Source organism: Cryptomeria japonica, chromosome 10, assembly GCF_030272615.1.
Source record: "Cryptomeria japonica chromosome 10, Sugi_1.0, whole genome shotgun sequence".
NCBI lineage: Eukaryota > Viridiplantae > Streptophyta > Pinopsida > Cupressales > Cupressaceae > Cryptomeria > Cryptomeria japonica.
The window spans coordinates 186450125-186468109 of NC_081414.1; the positions used below are offsets into that span (position 1 = coordinate 186450125).

At 36.4% G+C, this 17985-nt stretch overlaps 1 protein-coding gene across 3 annotated transcripts; it reads left to right on the forward strand.

Moving 5' to 3' along the window:
* The first annotated feature begins 1572 nt into the window (after nt 1-1572).
* Nucleotides 1573-16140, forward strand: LOC131073556 (coatomer subunit alpha-1). 3 transcript variants are annotated; one of them, XM_058010007.2, is made up of 4 exons: nt 1573-1726; nt 11545-11769; nt 11941-12435; nt 12542-16140. In XM_058010007.2, exons 2-4 carry the CDS (start codon nt 11562-11564, stop codon nt 15481-15483), a joined length of 3645 nt encoding a protein of 1214 aa, XP_057865990.2. In that variant the 5' UTR covers nt 1573-1726; nt 11545-11561; the 3' UTR covers nt 15484-16140. The 3 variants fall into 3 exon arrangements, with proteins under 3 accessions (XP_057865990.2, XP_057865992.2, XP_057865991.2); XM_058010009.2 differs by lacking the exon at nt 1573-1726 and adding an exon at nt 1737-1889; XM_058010008.2 differs by lacking the exon at nt 1573-1726 and adding an exon at nt 1764-1988.
* Nucleotides 16141-17985: the final 1845 nt, after the last annotated feature.

Genomic DNA, 17985 nt, shown 5'->3' on the forward strand with positions numbered 1-17985 from the left:
AAATATTTTTAGTAGATTAATGTTCTACAACTTAATCTAAAATAAAGACACATTTATCACTAATACAACTACAAAGAATTTATTTAAAATTATTCTTGTTATGTTTAATAATTATAAATAATAAAAAAATTAGTCAGATGATATCTCTCAATTCAGACACTAAATTAAACAAAAAAAATTGCTAATTTATAATTATTTCATTTTGTTCACAAATTTTATACATTGTACATATATTTCTTCACAGTTTCACAAGATAGAAATACTTTTTTAGACAGAGAAGTACATTATACAATTTCATTTCTTATTAAAAAAAAAAGAGGCCAAAGATGAATACTGTAGACGCCTGTGTGTGTGTGGACTAGTATTCTAACATATTTTCACATATTGAGTTTTATTCGCCCACTTTTCCCGCATACAAATATTTAATTAGATAGAGAAATACAATATACAATTTCATTTCTTACTAAACAAAATCAAGACTGAAATTAAATGTATTAAGGAACAATAACTATCTTAGTAGAAAAGAGACAAACCTATCTTCTTTTTATTATCAATATTATAATTTTAAATATTATTATTATGCCTAAAATGATATATCACCTCATATAATGATGCTCAAATAGAATTTATTGATTAATTATATATAATTTAATTAAAATCAATAATCATTTAATTTGAAATGTTATGAAAAAATTGAATAATATAAAAATTTAATTTAATAATATTATTTAATCAATATTATACAATTGAATAAAAATAAAAATAATTTTAAGTGTTAAAATTTTATTTATGCAATTTCATTTTTTATTGAACAAAATCAAGACTAAAGGAATATTTATTTAGATAAAGAAATGAAATATACAATTTCATTTTTTACTAAACAAAATCAAGATTGGAATTGAATGTATTAAGAAACAACAAATAACTTTGTAAAAAAGAGACAAACCCATCTTCTAGTATTATCAATAATATAATTTTAAATATTATTATTATGCTTAAAATGATATATCATCTCATATAATGATACTCAAATAAAATTTATTGACTAATCATATATAATTTAATTAAAATCAATAGTAATTTAATTTGAAATGTTATGAAAAATTTGAATAATATAAAATTAAATTAAATAATATTATTTAATCAATACTATATAATTGAATTAAAATAAAAAATAATTTTTAAGTATTTTGCAAATTAGTGCTATGAAGGAGAAGGTGTCCTTCATCCACATTCCTCGGGAATGGAACAGGGCAGCTGATTGCTTGGCTAAGTGAGCCTCGAGAAATGGTGATGATTGGAAAGTTGAGGGTTGGGAGCATCTCCCCCGGCATTATTGTCAGAGTTGCATACGATCTTTGTTGAGGATATGGATGGTTATGAAGCTCTGGTTGATCCTTGGTCGGGAGTGTTGTTCTTTTCTGGAGCTTTAAGGCTCTGGTTTTTTTTTGTAATGCTGCATTCTGATTATTAATAAAGTTTTTACTGTTTTATTTAAAAATAAATAAATTTATATACATAAAATAATATTTTTTAATTGATTAACGTTTTGTAACTTAATTTAGAATAAAGACACATTTATCACTGATATGTTGTTTGAATCAGTCGAAGTGAAATATTTTCTCTTCTCTATTGTTTCACCATCGCCTAATGGTTTAGGCTCGTGTCGAGTTGTTAATGGGCGGCAAAATCCCCCTCTCTTCCTCCACCTCTGCGTTAATCAAAAGTAATGATAAGCAATTCATTTCTCTTTCTCCTCCTTGTTTTTCTTATTAAAATCGGATCCATCATGTTTATCTAAATTAAATTGAATGCGGATGCAACACACAAATTCGATCCTGTATGCCCCGCTCATTTCACATTTTCCAGTATTCGGCGAGAGAAGAGAAGTGGGTTATAATATACTTTATCTTTACATTTAATTTCGGCTGTCTGGATTTGCCCTATGTGTTGCAGAGAATTTTATTTACACCATAAACCCTATACAGGTTTGCATTAGATAATTTTGTAAAGGATCTGTTCTTATATTTGGTAGAAAAGATAGATCTTCTTTGTCTCCAGCAGATCCAAATATACTGGTGAGGTGGGGATATAAATTAATCGTTCCATTTCTTCTGAATTTTAATTTTAAGAGAATGATAGCATTGTGACGTTCATCTCTCTTTTGATTTTGGGTGTTTTTAATTTTCTGTGAGGTATGCAGCATATCAAGATCTCATGTATTCACATTTAGGGTGTATCCCATAAACCCTTTTGGCCAAAGGGGAACAGATTCCTTTATGAATGTTGAAAAGGGTTCTTTGAATTAGACGAATTTCAATTCATATTGAAATATATATTTTTAGGTAATAAAATCTGGGCAAAATTTTATCGGACCATTTTGTAAGAGTGTATTGGCTTTGTTGCAGTGAATGATAAGAATGAGCTCATTGTTTGCTTTCCTTGTGAAGTAGTTGTTAGCTTTGTTTCAGATCTAGCTTATAATAAAATCACAGATCCTGCAATATCCCGCAGTTGAGGCAATCCGAGGATATTATAGAGTGATGTTGGAAGCGATTCATTTATTTTTTGTTCGACACCATATGAATTATACTTATTTTAACTAGAAAACAAATCGCTGATATTGCGAATTATTTGCACCTATGGATGCTTTTGGATGAGATCCTAAGGGCCCTAGCAGGGTTGATCCCGAAATCAATAGGTCAATGAATCCAGGGATCGAGCCTTGAAGAAGGCTGAATGCATTCTTTTTTGTTTCACAATTAAGGAAACAGTGTGTGAACCCTTCAGGTCGTGTGTTCTACTTCTTACACCCCCCGAATGAATGGGATTCATAGTATGATTGTCATTTTTTTCTGATCTGTTAATTTGAAATGGTATTTCTGCCTCAATCCTAGCCAGTTGTAAGGAAGACCAAGGACAGTTTAAATGTATTGCCATGTCATTGTTGTGGATCTTCGCCACTACTTATTGTTCATATATATTTCGTACGTAGGCATTTTCATTGTTAAAATGATTCAAAACTTCAATATTGAACAAAGGAGTGAAAGACTCCTTAAATAAGAGATTAAAAAAGATCTTTTCATAATGGAAACGATTGACAACTAAGAAAAGCAAAACTAAATTGAAAGAATCAAAGAAAGTGTCTAAATACTATCCTAATGACATAATTGACCATTATGAACTAAATATAACAATATTATTTTAATACTCTTCCTTAATGGTCAATCTACTAACTATACCAAGTTTGTCTCAAATTTTTATGAATTTGGTTGGACAAAAGGACTTGGTAAGAATATCTACTGCAACATCGCTGATCCATCTTCTACAAGTTATCATAAGAAATGACAATGAAGCTCCACATGTTTTGTATGCTCGTGGAGGATTGGATTTTTGGCAATTTTAACACCCCTTGATTGTCACAAAACAAGGGTGAAGGCCCTATTTGAGACATTTGCATGTCAGAAAGCATCCTTCTAAGCCAGACCGCCTCACATGCTACTTTGACCGTTCCTCGATACTCTGCTTATGTTGAGGAAAGAGCTACTACGTATTGCTTCTTATTGGTCCATGTGACTCCACCTGTACCAAGACTAAAACCATATCTAGAAGTAGATTTTCTACCATCAACAGAACTACCCAATTTAAATCTGTGAACCCAACCATCCTAGGATCTTTGCTTCTTCTATATAGAATGCCAAAGTCAAGTGTCCCTTTCACATATCTCAGTAGCTGTTTCGTTGCAACCTAATGTTTTGCCTTAGGGGCTGTCATGAAACGAGAAATGTAACCACAACATAACTTAAATTAGGTCTAGTGGCTGTAAGATAGATAAGACTATCCACTAGTTGCCTGAAAGTTGACTCATTGATCACCTTTGAGTTTGATCTAGCTGAAAGTTTTAGCCCTTTCTCCATAGGTGTAGATGAGATTTTACAATATGTCATTCCGAACTTGTCTAGCTTCTGGCATGTTTAGACTAAGAAATAAAAATACCACCACCTGTCTGCCAAACCTCTATACCCAGCCAATATTGAAGAAGGCCCAAGTCTGTCATATCAAAAGCCCGGCACAAATTCTATTTGATTTGCTCAAGCAAATGTCCCCCATTGCCTGTAATGATAATATCATCCACATAAATGACAAGAAGAATGATATCATTACCTATGGTTTTGACATATAAATTGGGATTTGAAGGAGTTCTCTGAAACCCCCGTTCATCCAAATACGTGTCAATCTTTATGTACCATCCCTTGGGTGCTTGTTTTAGGGCATAAAGAGGCTTTGTCAATCTGCATATCTGATGCTCTTTTCTTGTAAGCTGAAAACCTTGAGGCCGTCATGTACACTTCCTCAAAATCTCCATTGAGGAAGGCACTCTTCATGACCATCTGATGGACTTTCTAGCCAAACTAGGCTGCCATGGCTAGAACTAGATGGATGGTGCTCATTTTTGTTGAAGGAGTAAAGGTCTCCTCAGTCTACTCCTCTTTGCAAGAATCCCTTAGCCACCGACTATGCTTTGCATTTGCCAAGTGTACCATTAGACTTGTACTTGACTTTGTACACCCATTTGTAGCCAATGGGTTTCTTCCCTGGTGGAAGATCTGAAAGGACCTAAGCCTTATTTTTTTAGGTTCCATAGCTTTTTCCCATTCAAGTTTATCTTTCACCTCTGAATAATCTTGGAGTTCATTGACACTCTAAATGTTAGCCATAAGAGCAAATTTTATTGTATTTTGCTTGCTCTTTCCTCTGGATGATCGACCATCAACTAGTTCATCATCACATACCTCACCAATGGGTTTTTTCTACCACTTAGGTCTTATTGTAAAAACACCTTTATTCAAATTAATGTGATTACCGTGACTTGGGCTGCCTTGAACTATATCATTTGGATGTTGATCTAGGTTTTCTTGAAAAAAACCTTCTGGTACAAGTACTTGCCTAGGAGATCCCACAAGTTCAGAATCATAAGATTCCCCCCTTTTAGGTGTAGCTAAATGGAAGCTGAACAAATAAATCTTTAGCCTTTAGAGGCTGATTTTCAAGACTCTTGATGTTAAAAGAGAGCTGAAAAGGCACAACTTCTTCATCAATCACTACATCTTTTCTGAATGTTAGGTGATTAGTGTCCACATCAATTAACCTGTAGGCTTTATGATTGTCATTGTACCCTATCAAAATTAACTTTTGACTCTTGGAGTCAAGCTTATTTCTTTTGGCATTTGGAATCCATACATATGCAATAGAACCAAAAACCTTCAAGTGGCTGATTCATGGTTTCCTCCTAGATCATGCTTCTTATGGGGTCTTTTCCTTAATTGCTCGTATTGGAGATCTGTTGAGAAGGTAAAATGCAATAAAAATTGCCTTAGCCCAAAACTTCTTTGGAACATTTATGTTCTCCAACATACATCGAGTCATTTTTGTAATAGTACAGTTCCTCCTCTCAACTGCACCATTTTGTTGAGGGGTATAGGGTGTGGTAAATTGGCATTTAATATCGTGTTTAGAACAAAAGTCAGTGAATTCATGTGAACAAAACTCACCCCCATTATCAGAGTGAAGAGTTATGATTGCACATCCTAACTCTTTTTCTACTAAGGATTTGAATTTCTGAAATTCTTTAAACACTTCTAATTCTGTTTTCAGGAAAAACACCCACATTTTCCTACTAAAATCATCAACAAACAAGAGAAAATATCTGGCACTAGCGACCAATGCAGATTTCATTGGTTCACAAACAAATGCATGAACTAGCTGAAGGACCTTCGATGCTCTCCAAGCCCGTCCTTTTACTGTATTCTCTTGAGCCAATTGAGGGAGATAAGATAGATTGAGATGCACATAACATTGATGCCAAAGAGTACTGATGGAAGATGAATTATTTGCAGCTGATGCATGTTCCTGAACCTCTCCAGTATTATCAAGCCAATACAATCCTTGATCTTTGATGCAAATTGCAATGATTTTCTTGGACTTCAACTAAATGACACTTATGTGCATTGAAGATGACATCCAACTAGGGACGGTGACATATAATTTGATCCACTAAGAGCAAGTTGAGCTCCATGCCCGAAACATAGTATACATTGAGAAATTTGAGACTTCTCCCTCCAGAATTTATCTAAACATTGCCTTTGCTGACAATTGTATACTCTTCACCACCACTGAAGATTTAAAGAATTTGAGCAAACCATATACTCAATGAACCAATCTCAATCTTTTCTGTTTGTAAAGTGTTGAGATGCTCTAGAATCAATATACCATGCAAAGGAACTACCAAAATGGCTAGAATCTTTAGCAGAAGGAAGGTTCTATTGAACGAGATGGAGGATAGGGTGGTGTGGTGTGGAGCCACAAATGGAGACTACTCAGTTAAACCTGGCTATCAACTGCTAGATAGAAGAGATGGAGAGGATTGCTGGTCATCCTGCTTATGTTGGGGGAAGGACTGCCTTCCAAAGGTAGGGGCATTTGCATTGTTGGCAATCAGGGGTAGGATTCTAACGGGAGAAAGAAGGAAAAGGCTAGGATTCATGGGGCCTTGAAAATGTGTGATGTGTGAAAAAGAAGAGAATGTGGATCATTTGCTTCTCCATTGTGAGGTGGCTTTTAAGTGTTGGGAAATGGTTCTTCAAAAATTGGAGTGGTAGGGACCTCCTCCGGAAACCCTAAAGAAACTTTTTATTGGATGGCCGAGTGGAAAAAGGAAATCAACTCTCTCTTGTGTATGGGAGATTTGCCCATCGGCTGTCATTTGGGAGATTTGGAAGGAAAGGAATAGACATATATTTCAAGACAAGGAGTCAGTGGAGAGGTTGTTGTTTAGAATTAATCATCCGATTGAAGAAGCGGTGGGAGTAGCTGCTTCTTAGTTCTTTAGACCAAATGGTACTTTCACTTGTGAGGACAAAATGATCTAGATGAAATGGCTAGGCATCAAACTTCATCTCATTAATGGGCTTGATCGGGTTAATCTGGATATCAATAGATCTTTGGAGGTCACTTGGAAAAAACCAAGGGAAGGTGGGTGTAAAATTCATTTGGAGGGTAATTCATTAATCATCTTTAATGCAATCATTTCAAGGGAAGTGCAAGCTTGGCACTTGTAGAAGTTTATCCTTGCAATTCGTAATGAATTGGCAACTTTGCAAAGCTACCAAATTAGTCATATCTGATGTACGGGAAATGTTTTATCTAAATGGGTGTTATCGTTTAATGATATTAGGGAAATGACAGTCGAGGACTACCATACTCTCACCTTGGATGATTGACATAGTTGGCACACAGGCGAATGAATGTAGCATTTATGAGACGACAAGGGAGGATGTTTGATGGGATATGGATTTTGAGATGGCGATAAAAGGGTGTGGTGAGTGTATTTCTTTTGCAGATTGATGCTGAGGTGATTGGGCAGAGACAAGGCAATGGAGGCCAATTTCCCCTTGGTGACATCTCGGTAGTAGACGGCCTTCTTTGGGTTGGTCTTCACAAAGTGTTTGAAAGGGCTCTTCAAATTTGGGGACGACGAAATTGTGCAGGTGATGGAGGCTTTGTTGGGAGATGTCTTTCTTCAAGCAAAGCATTGCTACAGGTCAAACATGGACATTGTGGCCATGGTCATTGCATGGGGGTTGGACCTAGGTGAGGCCATAGAAACCATCAAATGGGTGATGCAAGCGATCTTGGAAGATGAATGGATGATTGGGTTGGACTCCATCCTGGAGTGGGCTATCTCGGGGGCATGATCTGATGTGAGTGAGGGATTTGAGGACCCAAATGCAAGCGGAGGTGTATGAATTGGTCCCATTTATTCAATGGCCTATGGAGTGCAATAGGGATAAGTGGTAGGCGGAGGCACTCATTGGGTGCGAGTCACGGAAGGCCCACATCAAGCAAAGAGAGGCCATGGCAGGTGGTGTGTTGGTGGTTGTTGACAAGAAGGCGAAAGGAAAAGGGAAACGGGGCCCGAAATGAGGGAAGGTGGCGAAGCTGAAGAGGAAGAGCATAGACGTGGTGGCCGCGGGCATGGAGTAATTCATTGTTTGGCTTTTTGTCTTATGTTGTTGTTTAATCGTGTTATTACAACAATGTATGTAACAGGGGCATGGTGGTTGATTTTTGGGTCTGATGCAACGGGGGTTTTGTTTTTTGTTCCCCGAGGTGGTAGGGTGGTGGTGGTGGTAGTTAGTTACTAGGGTTTGCATGGGAGCTTGGGTCTTTGTAAATGCTAATTGTCTGTAATGCTTTTTGCATGACACAGTATAGGTGGTCAAAGGTTTCATGGTTGATGAAGGCTGTAGGGGGGGGGGGGTACTGGCTTTTTGATTCAATGACCTGTCAATTTTGGTCGATGGCGTTAAACTTTGTAATCTCAATATTTCAATATTAATAAAATATACTATTATTTCTGCAATGCTCTTCATATGACCAAGTTTACCACAAAATGACATGTGATAGTCTTTAGATTCTTTGAAGTATCATCAGGTTTGCCTTGTCCTTTTTGTTGAGTGGGCTTGCCTTTTCCCTTTTCCTTGGCTGAAAAGGCCTATTTTACACTTACTGAACCATTGCTGCTACCAAACTGCTTCTTCCATTTGTCTTGCTGCAAGAGTTTGTTGCACAACTCATCAAACTTAAGGTCAACATTTGTAGAGGTAATGTTCAGTGTTTCTATGAAATGCTCATATGACCATGGTAAGCTTTTCAGCGTTATGATGACCATATCTTCTTCTTCCATCTTGCGACAAATAGCCTCCAATCAGAGTAATCGGATACTCCTCTGCCCTTCCCTCGGTGTGTGTATCCCCATATACGATACAAGTTGGATTAACGTTGGATATTGCACCCACGCATGCCCAAAAAACCTTGATTTCTCAACCGTGCCAAATGCTATGTGATTTGATATTTTAAAAATTTAACTTCATTCATGCAAACTTAAAAAAAAAAAATTGGTATAAACAAAATCCACACCAAATGAGAAAGACAAATGAAATGTTTTTCTATTTCAACAACCCATTTTTTATGTTTTATGTTCCAATGCAACTCTACTATTTTTGAATATTGTAAATTGTTAAATCAACTTATAATTATTTATGTAGCAATTATGTGTCTATATTGCTTTTGAAGTAATGAAAATCTCCTCTAATAACTTAGAAAATTGTGTTAAACATATGTGGATGTGCTTTTTATGAATGTTGTACCCATATTGGAGGTCTTAAAAAATGGCCATATGTGTACCCGATACCGTATCCATATTTTGTATATATACCCATGTCCATGCAATTTTACCTTCAATTGATTGCGAATGTCTTTGATTTTCATCAAATGATTCTGCAAAGACATTTTCTCATCCATCATTATTGAGAACAACATGTTTTTGAGGAAGAAGGCCTTGCATTTATCTGATGTTTCGTGTAGAGATTTCAGGTGCGTCTAAATTTCTGTAGAGGTCTTGCTTGTGGGAACCTTTAGAAGCATTTCATCTGTGACAGATAGCTTGAGGAGCATAACAACTTCTCAATTACACTCATCGAATTTGTCCTAGTCTTTACCTGCAACTGTTGGACAAGTGTATGTACCAAGGACAATCTGATCAAGGCATCTGTACTCAAAGATTGTGAGCACCTACTGTTTCTAGGTGTTATAATTTTTGCTGTTGAACTTCTAGCTGCCTTCCAACATGATGTTGGGCAATGAAGCCATCCATCCCGCTATCCAAAGTCATGGAAATTGAGGAAACTGCAGCTTTGAGAGAATGCTGAAATTGTACGAAAAAAAATTGAAAATCCAAATTGTGAAAAATACCTTGAATTTTTATTGATAAAAAATCATACAAATTATTGATGCAGAAAATAAAAAAAAATTCCACAAAAAAATAGGTCCGTCAGAAACCCTAGGCGCTCAGGAGGAAAAATCCTTAAATCTGCAATTTTTTTTTAACTAAAAACCCTCTCAGAAATCCATTGCCAAAAAAAAAAAAGCCTTAGTTGTGCAGCAAAAATAATTAGAGCTGGTGCGTTGAAAATTGCTAATAAACTCGTGATTTTTGACGAAAAAATTGGTCAAAATCACAAACCATTCCCACGATTTTATTTTTAAAAAAATAGTCTAAAAAAAACTGCAGAGGTCACACCATTTTTTCAATTTTTTCTTGGTTGATGAATAAATTTGTGATTTTTAATGCTGCATTTTGTTACAGAAAACCCACAATTGTGCTGAATAAATCCATGATTTTTAGATGCAGCCAGAAAGTCTAGTTGCATGCTGAAGGTGCCCAAAATACCCACAACATTTTTAAAAAATCGTTCATAAAAACCAGATAAAAAGTCGTGTGTGTTTGCTAAGAGGTTGATGCGATGTTGCAGAAAGAAAACAGCAATTTTCCTTGGAGAAAAAACAGGATTTTTGCAGAAGAACTTGCAAAAGGAAGTCCCACAATTTTTGTCACAAAAAAAAAACTTCGGAAAATTTTTCTCACAATTTGCAGGTAAAGAGACCTTAAATTTTATTAAATTTTTTGCCAGAAACTCTAAAAAAATACCTCTGCTTTGATACCATAAATTGATTGAAATATTTGATATTGAACAAAAGAACAAAAGCCTCCTTAAATAAGAGACTACAAAAGATCTTTCCATAACGGAAATGATCGACAACCAAGAAAAGCAAAACTAAACTGAAAGAATCAAAGAAAGTTTCTAAATACTACCCTAATAACTAAGTCACATGATACGGCGATTTTCATGGATGAGGTTCGAATTTAATCGAATTTCAAACTTCTATAAAAAAAATCGAATTTAATCGAATTTCCTCTATAAAGCATTGCTATCCGCCTCTAAACACAACTCAGCTGGTCGTGGGTATTCTTTGTATATGCTTTGTATCTATTGGGTCATGGGTGTCTGCAACTGCTGGGTCGCTCTCGGATTTTCTCCAACAAGGGTCACTATTCTGATAATTTATTAGAAGTATACATATATTTAAAAATAAACAAAATTATAGAAGGCGAATTTTATCCAAATTGTTTTTCGAATTTTTCCCTTGTCGAATTTCATCCGAATTTCATGGCTGTCGAATTCGAACCTTGTGACTTAGCCTAATAACATAATTGACCATTATAAACTAAATATAACAATATTATTTTAATATTTCTTCCTCAACCCTATGTTTATGAAATTTTGAATAGCTTTAGCCAGTTGCATGGAAGAGCAAGAACAGATTAAATGTATTGCCATGTAATTGTTGTGGATCTTCGCCACTGCTATTTGTTCAAACATATTTCCTGTATAGGCATTTTCATTAGAAAATTTATAATCTAAAATATTTATGATAGAGCTTCTCAGCATATATTTAATTTCCTCTTGTGATGCATGCTGAATTTTCTTAAAGCAATATTTATTGATCTTATGTAGACTGTTTGCCTGACAATTATACTGTACTGGTTATATTCTTTATAAGATAGAAAGTCTAAGGGTGTTTGTTGGAGGAACCATGTAAATTGGAGTAATATTCCTCTAAAGTATTGTTTCATTTTAACAGACTAGTGTGAATGCAAAATGTTGACCAAATTCGAAACCAAGAGCAATAGGGTAAAGGGGCTAAGCTTTCATCCCAAAAGGCCATGGATCCTTGCCAGTCTTCACAGTGGAGTCATTCAGTTATGGGACTATCGGATGGGAACTCTGATAGACAGATTTGATGAGCACGATGGGCCTGTTCGAGGAGTGCATTTTCACAAATCACAGCCATTATTTGTGTCTGGAGGTAAGCAGTATACATACATGTTGAATCTAAATTGAATGGCATGTGGCTGATTGGGTAAACTATATAATGAGTGGATATGCTTCCATTTAAGATGAATGTGGTCTCTCGAAATAAAAACTTAACAATCTAGAACATAGTCTGGCAAAACTGATTGCATTGGGGACCTTTCAGGTGATGATTACAAGATAAAGGTCTGGAACTACAAAATGCGCCGATGCCTTTTTACACTACTAGGGCACCTTGACTACATTCGCACAGTTAATTTCCATAATGAGTACCCTTGGATTGTAAGTGCAAGTGATGATCAGACGATAAGGATCTGGAATTGGCAATCTCGAGTTTGCATATCTGTTCTTACTGGTCACAATCATTATGTGATGTGTGCCTCTTTTCATCTCAAGGAGGATCTGGTTGTTTCTGCATCATTGGATCAAACTATTCGTGTATGGGATATAAGTGCTTTAAGGAAAAAAACTGTTTCTCCTGCTGATGATATCTTGAAGCTGACGCAGATGAACACTGATCTCTTTGGAGGTGGTGATGCTGTTGTGAAGTATGTTCTTGAGGGACATGATCGTGGTGTAAACTGGGCGTCATTTCATCCTAGCTTACCATTAGTTGTGTCTGGTGCAGATGATCGCCAAGTCAAACTTTGGCGGATGAATGGTATGTTTTCTTTCCGTTCTATCCCTGGTAATGTTTTCTTTATTTTCTTGCATTATTCAGAAAAGGGATCCCCATATTTGAAACTTTTTCACTTTCTTGATATCAGATACGAAGGCTTGGGAAGTTGACACTCTAAGAGGACATATAAACAATGTGTCTTGTGTATTGTTCCATGCACGCCAAGATATTATTGTTTCAAATTCTGAAGATAAAAGTATCCGAGTGTGGGATATGTCAAAGCGTACAAGTGTCCAAACTTTTCGTAGAGAGCATGATCGGTTCTGGATTCTTTCTGCACATCCAGAAGTGAATCTTCTCGCAGCTGGGCATGACAGTGGGATGATTGTCTTCAAACTGGAGAGAGAGAGGCCTGCTTATGTTGTCTTTGGGGGCTCACTACTATATTTCAAGGATCGTTATCTGCGCACTTATGATTTTGCAACTCAAAAAGACAATCCATTAATACCAATTCGCAGACCTGGTTCCAGTGGCCCAAATCAAGGGCCAAGATCGTTGTCATACAGTCCAACAGAGAATGCTGTTTTAATATGCTCAGATGTTGACGGTGGTGCATATGAGCTTTATGTTGTGCCAAGGGATAGTATTGGCAGAAGTGATACAGTACAGGAGGCAAAGAGAGGAATAGGAGGATCTGCTGTGTTCGTTGCGAGGAATAGGTTTGCTGTTCTTGACAAGAGCCATAATCAGGTTACTATAAAGAACTTGAAAAATGAGGTGACAAAAAAGTGCAATCTTCCATTCAGTGCAGATGCCATTTTCTTTGCAGGGACAGGCAACTTGCTTTGTAGATCAGAAGATAGTGTAATTCTTTTCGATCTGCAACAGAGAACAAACTTAGGGGAAATTCATGTACCAAATGTCAAATACATAGTTTGGTCAAATGATATGGAGAATGTAGCCTTGCTTAGTAAGCATGCAATCATCATTGCAAGCAAGAAGTTGTCACATAGATGCACTTTACACGAGACTATACGTGTTAAGAGTGGGGCTTGGGATGACAATGGGATTTTTATTTACTCAACTTTGAATCACATAAAATATTGCTTGCCAAATGGAGATAGTGGCATCATCAGGACGCTTGATGTTCCGGTATACATAACAAAGGTTTCTGGAAGCTCTCTTTATTGCCTTGATAGAGATGGCAAGAACCGAGTTATACAGATAGATACTAGTGAATGTGTATTCAAGCTGGCATTGATGAAGAAGAAATATGATGAGGTGATGAGCATGATTAGGAATTCTCAGCTCTGTGGACAGGCCATCATAGCTTACCTGCAACAAAAGGGATTTCCAGAGGTGGCCCTTCACTTTGTTAGAGATGAGAGAACCCGATTCAACTTGGCTGTGGAGAGTGGAAACATTCAAATAGCTGTTGCTTCTGCAAAAGAGATTGATGAGAAGGAACATTGGCATAAGCTAGGAGTTGAAGCACTTCGGCAGGGTAATGCTGGTATTGTAGAGTATGCATATCAAAGGACAAAGAATTTTGAGCGGCTTTCCTTTTTGTATCTGATTACTGGTAATTTAGATAAGTTGACAAAGATGTTAAGGATTGCTGAGATAAAAAATGATGTAATGGGCCAGTTTCACAATGCATTGTATTTGGGTGACATTAAAGAGCGCATCAAGATTTTGCAGGAATCTGGCCATCTACCACTTGCTTATGTCACTGCATCTCTTCATGGTCTTATGGATATTGCTGACACAATTGCAGCTGATTTAGGGGGAAATCTTCCAACTATACCTTCAGGAAAGAAATCTTCGCTTCTGATGCCTCCTGTACCCATCCTGCGTGGTGGGGATTGGCCCTTGCTTAGGGTTACCAAAGGTATTTTTGAAGGTGGTTTGGAGATCTCTGCTGCTGCAGCTTATGAAGAAGAGGATGAAGGAAATGTTGCTGATTGGGGTGAAGACATTGCTATAGAAAATACCGAAAGGGAAAATGGTGAAGTTATAATGGCAGATGACAAAGAAGCTATAGGTGGAGAGGATGAAGATGGGGGATGGGATATGGAGGAGTTGGAACTTCCTCAAGATGTTGCTCCTTCAAATGTTGGAATCACTCACAATACATTGTTTGTAACCCCAACACAAGGTATGCCAATTAGCCAAATTTGGATACAAAAATCCTCTCTTGCTGGTGAGCATGCGGCTGCAGGCAGTTTTGATACAGCTTTGCGGTTGCTAAATCGTCAACTTGGGATTATTAATTTCTCTCCGTTGAAGCCTATAATTTTGGATCTATATATGGGCAGTCATGTTTTCCTTCCTGCCCTTGCTTCTGCACCTGTAGTGCCATTAGCAGTAGAGAGAGGTTGGAGTGACACTGGGAGTCCAAATGTTAGGGGTCACCCAGCTTTGGTATACGGTCTTTCTGTAGTTGAGGAGAAACTGAGACTAGCGTACAGGGCAACGACAGAAGGTAAGTTCAGTGAAGCATTGAGGCTATTTGTGAACATTCTGCACACAATCCCAGTTATTGTAGTAGACACAAGAAAGGAAGTTGACGATGTAAAAGAATTGATTGGAATTGCCAAAGAATATGTTCTTGGTCTTCGAATGGAGGTCAAGAGAAAAGAAATCAAAGATGATGCTCTTCGGCAACAGGAGCTTGCAGCTTATTTCACTCATTGCAAACTTCAGAAAGTTCATTTAAGATTGGCTTTGCTAAATGCAATGGGAATCTGTTACAAGGGTGGGAACTATAGTACAGCGGCAAACATGGCACGCCGGCTTTTAGAAACTGATCCTCCAACAAACCATGCAACAAAAGCTCGTCAAGTCCTTCAGGCCTGTGAGAGGAATTTGCAAGATGCAAAGCAGCTAAACTATGATTTCAGAAATCCTTTTGTTGTTTGTGGTACAAGTTTTACTCCAATATACCATGGCCAGAAAAGTGTTTCATGTCCATATTGCACATCACGTTTTGTTCCTAGTATGTCTGGAAAGCTCTGTACTATATGCGATCTTTCAATTGTGGGTTCAGATGCATCTGGACTACTTTGTTCTGCTACTCAAACAAAGTGAACTTGGCTTTCCACAACCATGGGTTTGCATTTGCTTTTCAATTCTGGTGGAGACATCACTTGCAGCGGATTCCTTGTGATATCTACAAGAGGTGCTTCCATTTGTACTTTGGGCTTTCATTGAACTATTTTGGGTGTTTGTGTTTATTAATATAATTCCTCCTTCGACATTGGTATCAAGAGAGTAGATAAGGTGAAGATATTCCTTCTGTCTAGGGTGATGCTGTGATCTGCCAGAACACTTTCTGGATTTTACTTCATGGACTCAACATGCCCCTTTCTCCATTTCCCCATTCCTCCATCATGTGTAATGGTGTGGTGTCTTTATGAACTTAATGTCTTCCACTGTCAGGGGTTTTTCATCTGCATTCCTTGCCATGGATTCCAGTCAGGTGATAATCGGTGTTTTCTTAGGATGCTGGGCAGCAAATATATTAAGTGTTTTAGGTTTCCACGTTCCTAACTATTATAAAACATCTTTTAGAAAAACCCGTGGTGGGTTTTTGTTAAGATGTTGCAAATCACACTAAGTAATCATATTCTCCTTGCATGAAACTCTCGAGTATGAAGTATATCACCAGTTCTGCAAGCCAAATCAATTGCATGTAGGCACTCAATTATTTCACCATAAAATAAAAATGAGCTGTTTGATTCTGAATATGGCTATTTAGTAATTTCCTAGGTTAATGTAGTATTTGAGGCTCACATCTTTTTTCAGGCACTTGTTGACACTGAAATAATTTTGCGTGTATTTCATGCCAAAATAAGTGAACAAAGCAATTATGCAAAATTACACATCTTCCTGTCGCATGTTTTTGAATTTGTCTTTATTATTGCTCATAATGAAAAAGAATGACTTGACTGTTTTCTGAATATCTCATTTAAGAACACTATATTCTGTAACCTGTTTGCAGGCTTTAATGGTTCTAAATCTCTTGAATATGGCTCAGTAAAACTCACCCTGTCAAGATTTTCACCATCTATCTAATCATGGAAGCAGAAACCTAAATTTTGTGGATTTGTGAGTCATAAACAGCAAGTTTTTGCACAAGTAGAGTACAAGTAATGTCCTGTATATCTATTGTTGAATATTTTTGCCGTTTTGATCTGTCTTTTTTCAGGCTACAAGATGCAAGAAATGAGCTGTATAACTCCAAGATGTCTACATTGTAGAAGTGAGAATGTGATATATAATTGCAATTCAAAAAAAAAAATCAATCACCGAATTGCTTCATGAGGCCAATCAGTATATTTCATTAAGATGCACTTATTATCTTTGTCTGTCGTGTAAATGCAAACTTCTCCATTGCTTTAATGATTTGCAGAGTTTGATATTATGGTAGCAATTATTTCCTATAGTGTGTGGCATGTCTGCTGCTGTTATTCAATATAGAGTTCATTGCATTTATGGCTGCACCCATTTATGCATTTTTTTTTGCAAGTTGTTTCCTCCAAACAGATTACAAGTAAGTCGATGTATTTGGAGACTACTGTTTTCAGAGCAACCATCTGTAGCAGATGAGTGTCTTCTCGTTGTCTGTTATAAGGTTTTTAGTTAGAAGCAATCTTCAAATAGACAGAGAATAAAGATTTTGTCAAAGCAGAAGAGAATAAGGGAATCATAGAGGTTGACAATGTTAATAAGATCTCCATAGTGTCTGCAAGAAAAATCATGGAAATTGTAGAAGGCACAGATTTAATTTAAGCTGCAATGTTCTTATATGAATTTTGAACCAAAAACGTACTTATATGAAGTTTGATCCAAAAACATACTCTGAAGACATTTGTATTTGTAGCATTACAGATGGATTAGGATTGAAGCATTAATAAAATTATTTTGAACTCTAGACTGTAGGGGAAGTGATAGAATATGCAACTTTGCAGCATAGTCAAATTAAATCCTAATTTTATGCGAATCAGTGGGCATACAAAACATATAAAAACTGACATAAATTATAACACGAAAATAATAGTATCTATACTGTTGCAGGGGCTATTTATTGTATAAACCCTTTGCACATAAATATATCTGATCAGTACAAGTATTTTAAGCAAAATATTATTACCTATAATGCTAAATGATATAATTTTCAGAGTGGCTTCCAGTTCTACAACTAACTTCCTTTGATCAAGTTGGTGTACTTCGTAATTCTAAGCAAATCTTCTGCAAACTGTAAAGCTTTTGGATCTACTTTGCTTCTTTTTGGAGATTTTAGGTTCACTGGATGAATCTGCATTGATACTTTTGGTGTGATTGAAGTTTCTTTCAGTGTGTCATAGTTTTGCTAAGGTACAGGAATATTTGTGTTAGCTCAGTAATCATGTTTGAACCTTAAGAAGTTCTCATCCTTAGCTATTTTACTGTTCATAACTAATTGTATGCCAACTACAGAGACTTAATTTCCTTAGACTTCCACAGTTTTGTTTTGTTTGAAGCTTTTTGGGCAGCAGCTTCCACTTTTCCAGTCATTTTTCTTAACCTCTCTTTGGAATGAGAGTGATG